At 40.9% G+C, this 16,747-nt stretch overlaps 1 protein-coding gene across 3 annotated transcripts in view; it reads left to right on the forward strand.

Moving 5' to 3' along the window:
- Positions 1-16,747, forward strand: part of NUP214 (nucleoporin 214) — a 45,181-nt gene that overhangs the window by 4,127 nt on the left and 24,307 nt on the right. For 2 of the 3 annotated variants that reach the window (XM_080402948.1, XM_080402949.1), the window contains exons 6-23: positions 24-87; positions 796-899; positions 1,513-1,619; positions 2,297-2,363; positions 2,943-3,066; positions 4,952-5,113; positions 6,215-6,671; positions 8,048-8,223; positions 8,901-8,992; positions 9,575-9,664; positions 10,041-10,190; positions 10,428-10,586; positions 12,747-12,850; positions 13,403-13,585; positions 14,067-14,152; positions 14,256-14,339; positions 14,673-14,918; positions 15,647-15,808. In XM_080402948.1, coding sequence (XP_080259074.1) covers positions 24-87; positions 796-899; positions 1,513-1,619; positions 2,297-2,363; positions 2,943-3,066; positions 4,952-5,113; positions 6,215-6,671; positions 8,048-8,223; positions 8,901-8,992; positions 9,575-9,664; positions 10,041-10,190; positions 10,428-10,586; positions 12,747-12,850; positions 13,403-13,585; positions 14,067-14,152; positions 14,256-14,339; positions 14,673-14,918; positions 15,647-15,808 — 2,617 coding nt within the window. The remainder of the gene's footprint in view (positions 1-23; positions 88-795; positions 900-1,512; positions 1,620-2,296; positions 2,364-2,942; positions 3,067-4,951; positions 5,114-6,214; positions 6,672-8,047; positions 8,224-8,900; positions 8,993-9,574; positions 9,665-10,040; positions 10,191-10,427; positions 10,587-12,746; positions 12,851-13,402; positions 13,586-14,066; positions 14,153-14,255; positions 14,340-14,672; positions 14,919-15,646; positions 15,809-16,747) is intronic. The other variant, XM_080402950.1, reaches the window with a different exon arrangement.

A 16,747-nucleotide genomic window follows, 5' to 3' on the forward strand; every position in this document is an offset into this window, starting at 1 on the left:
TTTAAGAGTAGTTTTATTTGCAGAATCTTCAGGAGAAGAAAGTAATCCCTTGTCCTCCCTTTTATGACTCGGACAATCCTGTTAAAGGTACATCTTTTTATTTTTTTTAAACTTGTTTTCTCTTGTGAAATACTTTTACTCATTCCTCCCCATGTTTTCCTAGTTATAGCTGCTGTATACTGAACTGGTTACGTAATTACAATGCGATTTTTTTGATTATTTTTTTTTATAATTTGAAAAAAAAAATTCTGTCCTTTGTCTTGGTTGCATAGAAAAATTACCAGTCGGCCAGAGTCTTTGCCTGTTTCTAGAATGTTTTAAGCATTCATTTTAAAAGCTATTTTTTGCTCACTGGTGTGATAGACGGTACTGCCACAAGTAATCTCCCTTTAGCAAGAAGATTTTTGGATATATATATTTCGAGTGAGTTTCATCTCATCACTTTGACTCTTCAATAAAATGTCAAAGCAGTAGAATTAGAAAAGCAGAAACACTTCATCTGGATATGCCAAAACATCATCCATGCTTGGAAACACTGACTGTCTTGCCTGTGATACTGTCAAACAAATCAAATACATTCTTTGGTTTGTGTTTGAAATTTCTGGGATCGCATAGTTTTTCTCCCTAATAATTGATAATTCTGCAGACAAATCATTGAAATCCTTTGTCTTGGTAGTTTAGAAGTTAGCGGTTCCTTTGTTTTGTCATTTACTTCTGTCTGCTGTGCAGTTAAGATACAAGTAAGTAAAAGTTTGAAGTGTTTCTGGCTGAAGCATTTGCTTCCTTCTCTTTCAGTTCTGGATGTACTGTGGATTGGCGCATATGTCTTTACTATTGTATACGCGGCAGCGGATGGGACACTGGAAACTCCTCCAGAAGTGGTCGTAGCCATATTGCCTGTAAGTGCCAGCAAGTCACAATGACGGAAGTGTTTGTTGCTTGTTCTTGACTTGTTCATTATAACAGCAAGTTGCTTTTATTATTCACATCGGCATCATGTGGAATTCGAGTTTGGTACTACTGTAAATTGTGTTTTGGGGGTAGTGGGGATTGAGTGGAGGAAGTAGTAGCCACTTGAAAACCGATCAGTAACCTGCTGTCTGCTAAGATCAAATTATGGCATGAAGGCTTCTGGCATCTGAAGTAAGCACTTGGGAAGAAAACCTTACTGATGTAGATTCTGATATGGTTTTTGTGTGCATGCGTATGTGCATTTTTAGTTTAGGTAGTAAGATTTTTAGGCCTGATGATATGCTCTTATTTAGGATCAGGTTATTCATTGCAAGGGGGGCTGTGAGATCTAAATTCCCTGGTAACCTCTTTATTGTTCCTTTTTCTTTTGGAAGAGTGTCTTGGTTTGTTTGCTTTATTCTTTGATTTTCAGGTGGTCTCATGATCCCTGTTCTGTCTTGAAGTCTGTGTAATTATGGGTGTATCCTGATGCAGTCATAATTATAGGAGATTACTTGATTTCTGCAGTGGAAGGTAAATTATCTGTGTTGGGTCTTACAGAAAAAGGAAGAGAAGCGACCAGAGAGGTTTGTGAATTTCATGGAGCCTTGCTATGGGAGCTGCACAGAGAGACAGCATCATTACTTCCTCAACTATATTGAGGAATGGTGAGTGGCAGGAATCGTGGCAAGGTCTTTCCCTTGTTATGCATGTTTTTGTGGTCAGTGCTTCTCCATATATTGTGTCCCTCACTTGTGTAAATTATGTAATACCTGAATAAGAGAGAAATGAATTGAAATTGTTATTTTGAAAACGTTTTGTGAAAGTAGAGCTAGTTTCTCCTGTGTGCTTTATTTATGCCAAGGTACTCATTTGTCTGGTGAGAATTCATATGATTTCATATGCAGGTACATAAGATTGTTTAAAATCTGTCATAATCATTTCCCTTGAGATTGTAAGTCATAGGTTGGGTAAAGCATGACTTTTTCTTTCACTTCATTGTGTGTCTGTGTGAAGAAGCTGTTTCTGACTTTTCAGCTACCTACTTTTCAACTACCTGACTTGGACCATCATTATTTATGATGATACAGTGTCTGTCAAATCGTTGGTTGGCAAGGGAATTCAGTGCCTGGTAACTAGTTTTAAAGGAGGGGGGAAAAAAAAAAAGTTCTGTAGTGATGTAGCCAGTCATGTTTCCCTCATCTTGGGAGGAAAAGTCAATTTTATATTGTTATAACTGTGTTACTATTTCTATATGAATTTGTATAGATGATAATGAAATGTGGAGCTGGGGACCTTGCCATAGATTACAACGGTTTTAACCTATTTGTATCCATGCTTACAGGGATCTAGTTCTGGCAGCTTCAGCAGCTTCCACAGAAGTCAGCATTCTTGCCAGGCAAGGGGATCAGGTAATATTTTTGTTCCTGTTGCATTTGTGTTTACGTACTTCCTCAAAAATCTAAGCAAGAATAACCTATATCGTACCTGGAATGCATGGTATTTTTTTAAAAAAAAACAACCTCAAAATGATACAAAACCCCTTTCTTTTTACATCTGAGTTTTACAAAATATTAAGATAAATGTAATTCTTAAATGAGCAAGAGATCTGAGTGGCATGCAAGAGAAAGGATATACAGAAACACAGTATGTTATGAACCAAGTACCAGAAGTCTGTATTTTTCAGGATTCACTTGGCAGTCTGTTTGGTGAAGTTCACTATTAGAATGTGATTCATGTGAGGTCATCAGCTGAAGTTAAACATTAAAACTGTCCAACCTTAACTCTGACTTGCAGTGATGTGTGAGAAGTCACACACAAATCTGTGAAGGGCCTGGATGCTTCTGATATTTGTTAATCTGACAAATTCAAGTAGATGCTCTCTAGCTTTTTTGCAGTTAACTTCTCTTTCAGGTGTAGTAGGCTCGAATTCTGAAGAAGGCCGGTCACAATCAAGCAGTAGTCAAGAATAATAATCTTACTTCTTGCAGAACTGGGAATCGTGGGTTTTGGAGGACTCCAGCAGAGCAGAACTTCCTGTGACAGATAAGAGCGATGACACTCTGCCTGTTGGCGTTGCTGTGGACTACACCAGTAACATGCCCATTCTGATCAGTAAGTCTTTTAGTCTTTTTTGTGGAATAGTCCAATAATGGCAATATATGAGAGATTCTTGAGGGGCAGCCTGGTGCTCAGGGTTCTGAGAGATCGTTCTAAGAGATTGTTCTGGAAAGGAGACAGACACACTTTTCATACCAAGCCCACAGCACTTGTAGGCTTAGTTCTGTGTGAGAATTCCAAATGACAAAGTGTTACATAGAGTTCTTCCGCAAAGCTTTCAGCACCCTGGGATACTACCCTAACAGACATGGCAAACAAAGCACCTGAATCGTGTCTGTGTTTCACAGAGCCAGCATAATATTGAGTTTAAAGGAGTCATATTCGACACCGGGGACTTCAGACTGCCTGTGAGGTTTTCTTTATTCTTGTAGCTTATGTCGTTTTGCAGAACTGTGTTGTACAAAGTAAATTTGCACTGATACAAAGGAAAAGTGGGTTAGTTTCAAAGCCAGAAAAAGCAATGATTGTTGAGGTGAATGCGTAGGTTTTAATTCTGCATTAAAGCTCAAGGCCTGTACTGACTGAACCCTGCTGTGCTCTACATCTAGCCAGTTGCATTGTTGCTGTACCTTCTGTGCTGCCTGAAGGCTCTTCAAAGCACCTTGTCAGAGGCTGAAACTGAAGATACATCTAAGCTATTGTGTTGTACCTTAGTGAATTCTCAAAACTCTCACTTGAAACCCAGTTACAGATTGAAATAGAGATGCCTTCAGGCAGAGTGGAAGGTACAGCAGTCAAAGAGTTCCTGAAGAGCACAGGAGGGTGCTGATTAACTGAGAACTTTACCTGAATGAAAACCTACAGTAGGGAATTGAGGTCAAACTTTTTACTTGAATGCCAAATTGAATTTGAAACATTTTCTCTTATAATCTCTACAGTTACTGGATTAAGGAATCTGTCAGAACAGATTTTTTTTAATTTTTTAAAAGCCCAGTTGTACTGCCTTAGAATTTTTAGAAAGGTTTTTGGAGAAGCTTTTTGCTAACACATTCTCTGTGTTCTCACAGAGTGCAATCAGCTCGTTTTGGCTGCACATTAATTGCCTTTGCAGTTCACAGCAAGTTTGGATTGGAAAGAAACCTCATTTGTCCTGGAGCTTGTTCCCATGTGGAAACTGCCCTTCCTTAACATGCTTTTCCTGAAGAACCAATAGGTAGAGAAGCATGGCCATCTATTGTACTGCCAGACAAACTGATTATAACAAATTTTTCCTACATCCTAGAATTTTGGGGGTTTTTTGTTTAATTAAGCCAATTAATTTAAAAATTTTAAAATTAAAATATAAGGAGTGGTTTTGAGCCTCTAACTGTGCTGAGAATATTTGAACTGAAGCAGACTCTAGGCTCAAAGCTGCAGCTGTGCAAAATATAAGTATTGTATATCAGAGGTTCAGATCATCAGGACGTTTGTTTGATGTTGGCTTTCTTTAAAGTTAAAAAGCAATTCTCTTTCGTACTTTATGTATATGGATGTTAATGATGTGACAGAACCCAATGGAAAGTGGGGATTGCTGGAAGGCATAGAAGATTGAAGGAGGGAGCAGTGTATAGGTGAAGAAGAAAGACTGCTTCAAAAATATAAAAAAGCTTGGCACAGGTATTCATGAGTGAAAGTTGGGCTTTGTCATTCAGGAGATGATATTTGACTGTCAAAATAACCCTTCATCTATGAATTTATGAAGCATGAATTCAGGAATAGGAAGGAATAATAAAGGGGAAAAAAACAGAACTGGACATTCATGGGGAAACAAGGGAACAAAGATGCAAGTGACAGCAGGAAGGGAGAAATGTAAGAAATATTGTGCTGAGTCACATGAAGGTGCCAGTAGGAATAGGCAGGAAACTTTGGCTGCAGGACTTACATATGTGGTCTCTGACAGGTGACGAGAAGACCCTTGCTCCAGCTCCAGTTCTGATCTTGCTCTCTACGGATGGCGTGCTCTGCCCATTTTACATGATCAACCAAAACCCAGGAGTCAGGTCATTTATTGTGACCCCAGAGTCGCTGCAGTTAGCAGGGGAGAGAGTTCCAAAGTCAGCAGGTAAGTGCTCTGGTGGGTTAGGGGAAAACTTGCATTTGTGGAACTTTGTCATCTTCATCTGTAAGTTTGGTGGTTAGACATGTATTTGGTCACAGAAAATATATATTTTTTTTTCTTTAGAATATAATGGGGAGCAGTTCTCAGATGTTTTATGCTCCCAGGACTGTTCTGTTTTATGCACATCAGTGTGAAATAATCTAGTCCTGTTCATTATGTGGGATCTCACGCACTTTGCAGACTGTGCACTCAGATTCTACTGTGCAATTAACCTTTGGAGAACAGGGCCAAAGCAATTCTCAAAGCAATTCTAGGAGACCCTTTAACCAGCTTTGGGGTGTGTGACTGGAACTGCAGCAATGACTGCAGGCTCTGCCTGGTGACAAGGAGCGAGCACTGTGCAGATCCAGGGCATGGTCTGTGTGCTTCAGAGAGGTGATTGTTTTCCTCCATGTTTTGCCATAGGAGGCCATGATATGAACTAAGGTGTTTGGCTGCAGCAAAAGCTTATATAAATGATAGCTTTTTGCAGCACTGAAAATTATGTTAGCAGGTGAAGAGTAGCATTTTTTTGAGTTATATATGTGCAGCCATATGCAGTGTGAAGTAGGCAGTTTCTTATGCTGGGCAGGTAAACTGATAGTTTTGCTTGCCTACATGCATAAAGTATTAATTGCAAACCCACCATTTTCTTCCCTAAGCCCAAATTTGCTTCTGCTTCCCCAAACAGAATACTTTTGTTTGGCAGCCTGCCTCTCTGCAGCACTGGCTGACGTGTGTGCTGACAGCCAGTTTTATTTGAGATGGCAGGAACCTCATCAAAATCAATGGAGAAAGGTGAAGCCTTTTCACAGGAAATTCCAGACATTAACCTAGACAGACTGTAGTATTGATCGTGACTTGGACTTTGTGCAGTTTCTATATCACTGGGTTCGGGGACTGGAAGCCTGGCGCTGCAGTCTCTCTTCCTCATTGTGCTGTCTGTCCAGTGAGCGAGGTAGTGCTGAACTGTCCCCATCAAATAGCATTTGGCCTTGCAGTACCTTCTGCCATTAGTCAATGCAGCCAAATGAGTTTCTTCCTTCCCTGTTTGTCTTCCTGCAGGAAGTACTGCCACAACTCCAACCACTCCTCCAACTTCTTTAAAGTCTGACACGGTGCCAGGTGTTGCTCCTACTGCGCCTGCCTCAAGTCAGCCTCCTGCAGCGGGTGGAGCAGCTGCTTTTTCCTTTACACCTTCCACTGCAAAGGCGCCTGGCTCTACTGGCAGCGATCCTCCACCTTATCCTTTTGCCACTGATGCCTCCAAGCAAGCCCTGGCTCCCAGTCTGACTGGAGCAGCAACGTTCTCTTTCTCCTCTGCTTCTCCTAAGGCATCCATGACTCCTGCTCCTTCTGCGGGTACCACTGCAGCTACTGCCACCTCCTTCTCGTTTGGATCCATGAACTTTAAACCAGCTGCAGACAGCTCACCTGGGCCACCACTCTCCACAACACCTGTTGCACAGAAGTCATCTTTTGCCCCTTCAGCTTCTTCAGTCAAAGTGAACCTCAATGAGAAGTAAATAAATACAGTACTTAATGCAGTGGCTGGATATTGTTAAATTGCTCCAGGCATGGACAATGTATGGTAGTTCTGAAGATGGTTTCTGTTTTTTTGCCCCAACAGCTGTTCCCCATGCTCCCAAGAAAGCACTGAAGAAGCCTCTCTTTGTCCAAGACATAGCCATCATGGGTGTGAAAACCCTCAGTGCTTCCCATGCTAGAGGTTGCATTCATGGGGAAAATATTAGTCAGGGGATGATGCCAAAAAATAGACTGGCAGTTTGCCAAATTGCCACAGACCTAGGTTTTTTTCATATCTTTGCATCATAGGCATCAAACAGTAATTCCATGCCTTGGTTTGATGCAAATCATGGTTAAAGACTCTTGGGGAACACTGGGATTTCACATCCTTTATGTCTGGGACTGATGTAGTGTGGTGGTGACAGCACGAGTTTCTTTGACTCCCAGCCTAAAAAGTAACTTGTGGAGCTGAGGGGAAGCTGTATCCATAGCTGATGGATTTCTTTTCCACTCCCACATTCAGTGGAGATGCCAGACCTTTTGGTTTTGTTCTTAAATGGGTACTTGGTCACTGAACACAGATGTGAAATCTTCAAAGCTTGTTTGTGCCAACTGAAAGAAAGCCGTTACTGATTAGAAGCTATGTCAAATGGATTTGAGTGATGAGTGTTCTTGGATTTCATATACCCACTCATCCCTTCAACTCCTGAGACTTGCTTTCTGTTTTTAGAAAGAATGGTTTAAAACAGAGAACTAAGTTATTTGGGACTACTTTCTGTGGAGAGCAATTTTCATGTAAATGCATCATAAGACATTTCTGATCGTTCAAATGATTATTTTTTAATTAGAAAAATCTTTACTACACCAAGATCCAATGGTAGCTTTTATGGCTTTTTAGATTTTCTGTTTTGTGCATAAAGCAAATTATACGCTTGTGAATTGGCTGAATAAATTGGCTGCCTTGAGGGGCTGGGTTTGCAGATGAATAGAAATTTTTATCTTCTTGCAGAATTTCTGTTTGAGCCTTGCTGCAAGGGTGACACTGAGGGCAGCTCAGATTTGCTATAGTTGGTGCTTTGGCTCAAAATTGAGGGGCATTTTGAAGCAGGGTAGTACTACTTGTGGCATTTAGCTTTTGCTCACTGGGTGGTTCTACGGTAGCAGTCTTGGTCATTCTACATATTCAGAAATGTTCCTGAATAGCTCCTCCTTACTATCTTCAGAAGCTACACTTGTAATTTTGTATCTGGAGCTTGAGTTGTTGCTGATCCCAGAGGATGCTAATTCATTAGAACTTGGTGATTTATTTTGGATGGAGGGAAACAGCCAGGGTCAGCTCAAAGCTGAAGGATGTTCTGCTTTCTGTTGCAGGTTCACTGCTGTAGACACCTCTTCTCCCACTAGCAGCAGTGGTCAATGCACTTCCACAATGTTTTCATTTTCAACCCCTTCAAAAACTGCTTCTGGAGGTCCTCTGGGCCAGTCCACGCCCCTTGCAGCCTCTCCTGCCATGCCGCTGAAGACTTCGACCCCTGTGCCTGTCACAGGTAGGAGCCTGATGCGTATTGTTGGGAATAATGCATTATAAACAATGTTCTAAAAGTTTTAGTACATGAGCTTAATTTGGCTTCTTTCTTTCTTGTTTTTCCTGCTGCTTTTACTGATACAGACCTCCTGATTTGCACGCCATAATGATGTGATGGACTTAGTACTGAAACTGAGAAGTTTTTCCATTTGTGCACTTTGTTCCCCAGAGAGCCATATGTTAGACAAATATATTCAGCTTCTTGAGTTCCTTCAGAAGTTCTGGCACTTTCAGTGCTCTGTAATACAACTCTGATTATGAATGTTTCTCAGCAGTCGTGCACATCAGTGCCTTGTCTTGCATCTGGAGTGACTGGAGTCGTGCTCACGAAGAAATTTAAATTAGATGGCACTCATTTGTTAGCACAATAATGTTCCATCTCTGAAATGATCATGTGACTGGGAGTTTTGAGGTCCTTCAGGAGTGGTACAGCCAGATACTGGAGAGTGACAGTTGTTACTGTTAGCAGAGAAGCTGCATGGGAGTAAAACACCACCTAAGGAACGTGTTCCTGCACTGGGGCCCATACCACTATTCCTTTTGGATTTGACAGCAGTGATTATGGTTGTGTCTGGTCACAGCCTGTTTCCTCAAGTTTTGTATAAGTTCATAAATTACTGTTCCTCTTTTTAATTCCAGTGGCACGTCCTGCTCAAAATACGCCTTCAGCTTCTTTACTACAGAACACAGGCAAAATCACGCCATCTGCAGCAAAGTCAAGCTCTACTCAGGTAATGGGAACTTGAGTGGATTCTTTTAGAGGATGAAATGTTTTACATGGGCTATGAATTGCTTAGAATTCATTGGACTGAGTGACTGTTCTTAGGTAAAAGTATTAGCTAGCTTTTGACACTAAAATAGTATCAAATCTGTGGGACTAAAAACTGTTCTATCCACATCTTTAGAGAGTTGTGTTTTGATATATGTTGTCATAATCAGAGTTGTAGAAACTAATTCTTCCTGTTATAGAAATAAGTTTTCACAGCTTTCCTAACTAATAAGCAGTCAAGAAATGGCTTGACTGTGTATTGAGAGATACCAAATTTATTGGATATTGAAATGAATAATTCAGAGCAGCACAGACAGATTTTCTTTGCTTTCCTACAGCTTTAGCTACACATCTCTAGGTAGTCCACAGTCCTAATTCAAACATGCACATACCAGTCTTAGTTTACTGTGGAACTAGTATTTAAGTTTATGACAGTTGTCTCCCTGGTCACTGGTGTCTGAATAGAGTTTCTAACAGCAGGCCTTGCAACGGATATATCACTAATGCTGGTTTTGGTTTTGTTTGGTTTGTTTTTTTCCCCCAGGGTAAATCAGGACTCCCCAGCACAGCTTTAGAGAAACAGGCCCACCAGTGGAAGGATTCAGACCCTGTCATAGCAGGAATCAGAGAGGAGGTGAGATTTTTTTTTTCCAAGCAGTTTTCTTCATTTTAGAAGCTGTAAGACCACTGTACACAGACACTTTATTTTCAGTTCACCTATGTTCTGATGCTGTCTGTCAGCTTAGGAATCAGAATGGAAATTTTTCCTAAGATAATCAGCCTGGTTTGTAATTGCTGTTTGTGTGTCCTCTTCAGTCATCTTTAATTTCAGTCTCTGTGCTGGAAAAATTGAGTATTCTTTCCTGTTAATATTCAAGGAGAGTTTCCTGCTGTGACTGCAAAGTGACAGGTGTTTATGGTGTAGTAGAAGCATTATTCAGGACCTGTGATGTTTGTTCCACACCCTGCTATGTTTCAGTGACAGCACTTTCTTCTGCTTGACTTTGTAGATTGCACATTTTCAAAAGGAAATGGAGGAACTGAAGGCCCGGACTTCCAAAGCCTGTTTCCAAGTTGGTACTCAAGAGGAAATGAAGATGTTGCGAACTGAGTCAGATGATCTTCACACCTTCCTCTTGGAAATTAAAGAGACAACAGAGGTGAGTAGAGCATCTTCAAGCTGTTTAGCTCTCAGCAATGACTGTTCCTCACCTGGTGTTCCTGCTTAACCTGCTAAAGCTGAACTGATACAGATGGAGCATCTGACTATGCTGCGTTAGTGTGGGGGTGACATTTGCATTTGTGCTTTCAGGCAGGCACTTGCAGAAGCCCCTGTACTAGAGATGACAATGAAAAAAATGTTACTTTGAACCTTGTCCCATCTGTTCTATTTGCAGTCACTTCATGGAGATATTAGTATTCTGAAGACAACCTTGCTGGAGGGATTTGCAGGGGTAGAAGAGGCTAGAGAACAGAATGAACGGAATCATAGCTCGGGGTATTTACATTTGCTCTATAAGAAACCTTTGGATCCCAAGAGCGAAGCACAACTTCAGGTATGAAGCATGTCAGCCAACTTCTAATCTAGAGTTTTAAATAAAATAAAACTCTAGCTTGCGTGTGCAAGTGCCCAGCAGTTTTGTTCTGCCCTAGGTATTTGCTGCTTCAGCATAGTCTAGTAAAAGTACGATGAGCTTTGTTTTCCATGAGTTTGCAAGATATGCTGAAAATCCTCTCCTAAAGCTCCTCTGTGTTGTTGCCATTTGCCTTGATGATTCAAAACTTCTGCTTAAGGGAGATAGTTCACTGAGATCCAAGTCTGTTCTGAGCTGAAAATGTGACACTTTACATCCTGTTCCTTCTCAGCCTGTAGTGTTTGCTCAGGGAGTTCAGTTAAAAAACAATTTTTTTCCAACACTTTGTAGAAGAGTTCTTGGAATTATTTTTATCTTCAGCAAGTGCATTATGGAACAATTTGATGATTTATTATGACCTACAGAATTGTGTGGTTAATTTCATGGATGGCAGAGCATAAAGCTAAATGACACTCTAAAAGCTGGTGCACAAAGGAAAATAACCAGCAGCACATAAAGAGGCTTTCAGAGACATGAAAGAAACTAGGGGTGAAGCACTCTTTTTGTTACAGCTCTGGTGATGAGAGGGCTCTTTAACCCTAAGCGAAATAGAGTGAATGTGCCCTACAAATGATACTTGGTCTTTTATACACTGATAAGTTTCCCTCAAGAAGTCTGACTAGCAGACTGAAGACAGAATTGAATGTCATCTTTGTTACAGTAGGTATCAAGAGCGTGCACACAGACAGTTACTAGAAATCAACTGATGTAAAATAATTTCTTTTAGATCTGATCTCTAATCTTCACCTGGATTCTGTAGACTGATTTACAGCCTTAAATCAAAGCCTGCTTTGATGTCCAGGATATCTCTATGACATTTCAAGCTTATGCTTGTGACTTCAGAGACATAATCTTGAAATGCATGATCTAGAGAGAGGATCATGAGGAAAGAGTAACAGAGTGGGAAAGAAATGGAAGGAGGCTGGAATGTAAGGAGAGAGCTTTCAGGTCGACTTTCTGAAAGCTTATGAGAAAGACAGCTCTAGTCTGACTTTAAATTTTATTCAGTCTACATCATCCTTATTCTCCTGGGTAAGAAAAGCTCAAGTAGTCAACTTCATGTGTTTGTTTCCAGTGGAGTTTTAAAGATCCTGCAGCTCTTTCTTATGTCCAGCCATATCAATTTGCTATCCGGAGAGCTGCTGCTATATAATGCTCATAGTGGCTGGAGAAAGGAAACCTGTGCTTGGTAGTGTGTAACACTAAGCCCACGGTAGGACTGGATTTGGTTTCAGGTTGGGTATGTCACATTTGAATTTCATGCTGTATCTTGAAAACAGTTGCAGTGGAATTTTTCCCAACCTGTGTTCCTTGGCTGCTTCATCGTTGTATTTAAGTCAGCATTCTGTTGAGATGAGCTGAAACCAACTGCAGTTTCCATTTCCATTTTACGATCTCGTACAAGACACGTTCATGCTGCAACAGGCTGGAAGCATGACAATAATGAAACAATGACCGAACACTGGTTTTGTTTAGGGAGAGGGCTTGTAGCCAGAGGTCTCTGGCTTAGTTGTGCAATGATGTGGTTGTGGATAAGTCACTTTACTCTCTGTGCTTTTTTTTTCTTCCCTACCTATAAAAATCAAGTTAATTCCTTGCCTTAATGTAGGAGTTGTGAGCATTTGTGAATGCTTTCATGAATCATAGTCTATGAATGCTGAGCCATGTGAATAGCCTACAAAACTTTGATCACCTGTAGTTGTTAAAAATTTCAACATTGAGAATGGGAGCAAATGAGTCATGGTCTGGAAATTAGATTTGAAATAAGGTTTGTTTTTTACACTGAAGTTTGTAAACCCCTTTCTGTAAGGACCTGGCTTTGTTTTGCAAATGTTATGGACAGTATTATTTTCAGTTGATGGGTTGGTTAAAATGTCCTAGTCAAGCCCTGTGGGTACTGCATTGACTGATAAGTAGATTTTCACTATGTTGGGTTCTGTTGTGCTGATAAAAATTTCCAGGCAGAAATATGGGAAAGTGCCGCATGGCTTGGACTGAATGAGCCCAAAGGGTCTTCAGCTGCTTCAACTGAAGCTGAGATTTCTGAAGTGACTTAAAAGCTGTCTTTGTCTTGCATGATAGGAAATTCGACGCTTGCACCAGTATGTGAAGTTTGCTGTTCAGGATGTGAATGATGTTCTGGATTTGGAGTGGGATCGGCACCTGGAGCAGAAGAGAAAGCAGAAGTAAGTAACCGAAATTGAAATACAGAACAACTGTAAGGAACATGTCGACGAATTGGGCGTTAGTCTCTAATCAACAAACAAAAGCTTTTTTCCGTTTAACAGTATGATCTTTTTTGAGGGGTCTAGCGATAAAGCTTGATTAAGACACGTAATGGGAGCTATAGGTTCAAACTGTTTGGCTCCATACATGTTACAAGCTTGCTGCATCTCTGTGTACAGTGTAGATAGTGGTTATAGAAAAAACCACCTCTGCTATAAAATAAGCTTTGAAGAAACTAAATGCATCCATTGGTGATAGTTAACGAAACCTTTCTAATAAATAAACCATCTTGAAGTAAATGGGCTAAATGAATAAACTTGCTGTATATCCAAAGGAGAAATACACATTTGTGAGGAACTGAACTACTTCGGTGTTCAAAGCAAACCATGTTTGACTTCGTGGAGTTTAAGTAGCTAGAACCACTCAACTACTTCGCGTATGCATGCCTGCTTGTGGCTAGATACACAGAAAGGTCCTTAACCTCTCTCTGTCTCTTGATCTTATGTCTTAAGGCGTCTGATAGTTCCTGAACGAGAGACGTTGTTTAACACCCTGGCTAATAATCGGGAAATAATCAGTCAGCAGAGGAAGAGATTAAATCATCTTGTGAACAGCCTACAGCAGCTCCGACTGTATAATCAGACATCTCAGTGGAGTGTTCCCAGTGATACATCTTCTCTTAGCAGTACTCAAAGGTACGTGAAACACAAGTTTGAGTAGCATTGATGCTTCTTCCCTCTTGCCCTCAGCAATGTGCAAGGGTGCATCCTCCACAGAATGATGTTTTGTGGATATGGTATGGCAGGACAGGATGCCCTAAAAATGAGACTAAACTATGCCCAGGTAATACAGAAGCTTATTGGTTATATTCTGTGATACACTGTTCAGTGCTTATCAGAAATTTCCCCTATTGTTATGTTTTTTGTAGTAAACAGGATAATGTACCTCTAGGCCAAGGTACTGCTTGTTGTCTGTCCAAATTCCAAGAAAGTAGTGAATGGCTTGTAGTTTCCAAAATAAAATTACAATAGCACAGTATCTAGAGGAGCCAGATAAGTTGTTCTTGTTCTTCCAGATAAGCCAGTGGTTTTAGTGGCTCTTTTGGCCCTCTTTTGTTTTTGATCTGGTTGGTTTCTTTCTGCTGATACGTTTTTTTGCTGCTCTGCCTTGTCCCAGTTTTGACAGTGACCTTGAAAGCCTGCGCAATGCCTTGATGAAAACTACCTTGGAATCACATGCCAAACCTCTGCCTAAAGTACCTGGTAATTTATTCTTTCTTCCTGGCATTCACAACATAAATATGAATTACTTTTTTTTTTTACTTGCAGTTTGATTGTAGACTAATAACTGTCTTTGGTTTTCCAGCTAAATTATCCCCTGTGAAACAGGCACAGTTGAGGAATTTCCTAGCCAAGAGAAAAACTCCACCAATTAGGTCTACAGCTCCAGGTAAAACTTTAGTTACCATTGAAGTCTGAAATGCTTTCCAGGAGGGTGACTTACCTGCTGTGGGAATCAGTCCTGAAGTTAGCTTTTGGATTCTCACTCCTCAACCCCTACTTCTCATTTCCTGTTCCCCCATCTGCTCTCAGTAGGATTTTCCTTCAGTTACTATCTTATTGAAGGCTGCTTTTCCTGGCAATTAAGAAGTCAAATCCATTGATGTAGGATTAAAATAAGCCAGTAGAAGAGCATCTTAAAACAGGGCGTTTGTCTTGGCTGTTAGGCTGGATGTTTCCTTCAACTTAATGCACATGTGTGATTTTGTTTCTGATATGGCAGCCAGTTTGTCCCGATCTGCCTTCTTGTCCACAAGATATTACGAAGATTTGGATGAAGTCAGTTCAACGTCCTCGGTTTCCCAATCACTGGAGAATGATGATTCACAGGCAGTGGACCAGGAAGAAGAGGCTGCTCCAGTCCAAGTCCCTCGTCATGCTCCTGTGGTCCGTACTCCCTCTGTCCAGCCTGGTTTAATGGCTCAGTCTCCATCCTTCGGGAAACAGCACCTCTCCCTGGGTACTTTGCGTGAGTTGTTCTTGCAGTGTCTCTTCTATTCTGCATGTGTTCTCATCAGTATCTTTAACCACTGTATCCATTGCCAGTGCTTCAGGTCCTGGAGAAATGAGATTGCAGCATGCAGATTTATGCTGCCAAGTTCCCAAAAGCAGTTAGCAACGTGGCATTGTAACCTTATGAACCTGAGCTAAAAATGCTAAAATACCTTGACTCATTGACTGTGTCTTTCTGATAGCCTGTTTCTTTCAGATAGTACTGACCCACAGGTAGCATTGTCATCCTTTAGTAAATTTGCCTGAAGTGTGTGCCATTATTTCTTAAAATAATGGCCAAAGACCGGGAAACTGAAGTACTACTGCATGTGGTTGGTGTGGCCAAGGTTGGGAGTTCTGAGCCCAGTGAGTCACAGTAAGAATTATATTTGCGTATACTCAGTTTTCCTTGTGCAAGAGAAGTTTTTTTTTATCTGTAGCCAGAGAGAAAAATAAGGTCTCAGCAGAAGCGTCTAACAGCAAACTGAAAGTCATCTGATGTATTGAAATGACAGCTATTGAGACTTAGGTGCTAAATTCATTGGGACATACAGAAACTACCAGGGAGGGATTGTGTTTATTGTTTAAAAGGCCTGTGCATCAGTCTTGTCAGAAGGAAGCTGTAGTTCAGCACAGGCTTTCAAGTCTCCCTGATTTGTAGAGAGAGAGTGAACTGTAATATTTTTGTTTGTTTCTTGGTTTTAGTGCCTACATCTTCAAACAGAATCATACCACAAGGGGCTGACAGTACAATGCTTGCAACAAAGACTGTGAAACATGGGGCCCCTGCTCCCTCTGTCACTGTTCCAGCACCACAAGCAGCTGCTGCTGCAGCTCTGCGGAGGCAGATGGCTAACCAGTCCCCAGGTAAAAAGATGGCTAATTGCCCAAGTGACCTCCGAGCAGCTGAATGTGGCTTTCACAGGAATTTAATGCTCTCAAAGGAGGAGATCATCAGTCAAAATGTGATGCAGATCTGTATTTGTTGCATCTCTGAGCTACCCAGTGTTTCTTTGTCTTCCTTCTTCCTGTAAGCTACTAGTACAAAATGCTGAGAAGCTCCCACCTCAGTTTTCTTTGTATGCCTTCTCATCTGTGCAGTGGCAGAAATTTCCATGGCTCTTAGGAGATCCTGGCATGGCGGTTGATCTGTATACAAGAAACAGTCAGAGAGCAGAGAAAGGATGCCACTGGCCTGTATTAATAACTTCATTATTAGCATGCAACTAGATACCTGAATTGTAAAGCAATTTTAATGTTGAAAAGTTAAAAGTGAGCTGTTGAGTTAAGCCTTGGATCTGCTTCTAAGGTTTTGCGTTGACAGGAGAAAGGTTCCCCAATTTAAGCTTTTCTTTGGTTTTAGACGTTTCTTGGTGCTTCCCCAGCACTGCAGCATCAGTGCAGAAAAGAAACCAAATTTACTTACTGGTAGAGGAACCGGGTTAGTTTCTTGTTGTTGCCCATGGAGAGTATAAGTGCAGAAAGTGGACCAGTGACGTGAATTCTGGCAGAGGGTGGGGTGTAACTACACAGGTAACTTCTGTTAACATAAGATGTTACAATGTAGGTAAGGGAAAGATCATAAGAATAATTATATTTGGTCAGCTAATAACAAAAAATGTACCAGCTATTTAGAAAGCTGTCCACTTCTTTGATGTCCTTATTGTAGGCTGAGATGCCAAACAATTTTGGTCCAGATACACCACATACCTTCTTAGAAACTTGGATGGATTTCTTCTGGAGTTACTCATAGGTACCACATTGAACGAAATGCTTAATACAGAGGTCTTTATCTCTCTCTCTTTT

This window comes from Falco punctatus (assembly GCF_963210335.1).
Source record: "Falco punctatus genome assembly, chromosome: 9".
Taxonomy (NCBI): domain Eukaryota; kingdom Metazoa; phylum Chordata; class Aves; order Falconiformes; family Falconidae; genus Falco; species Falco punctatus.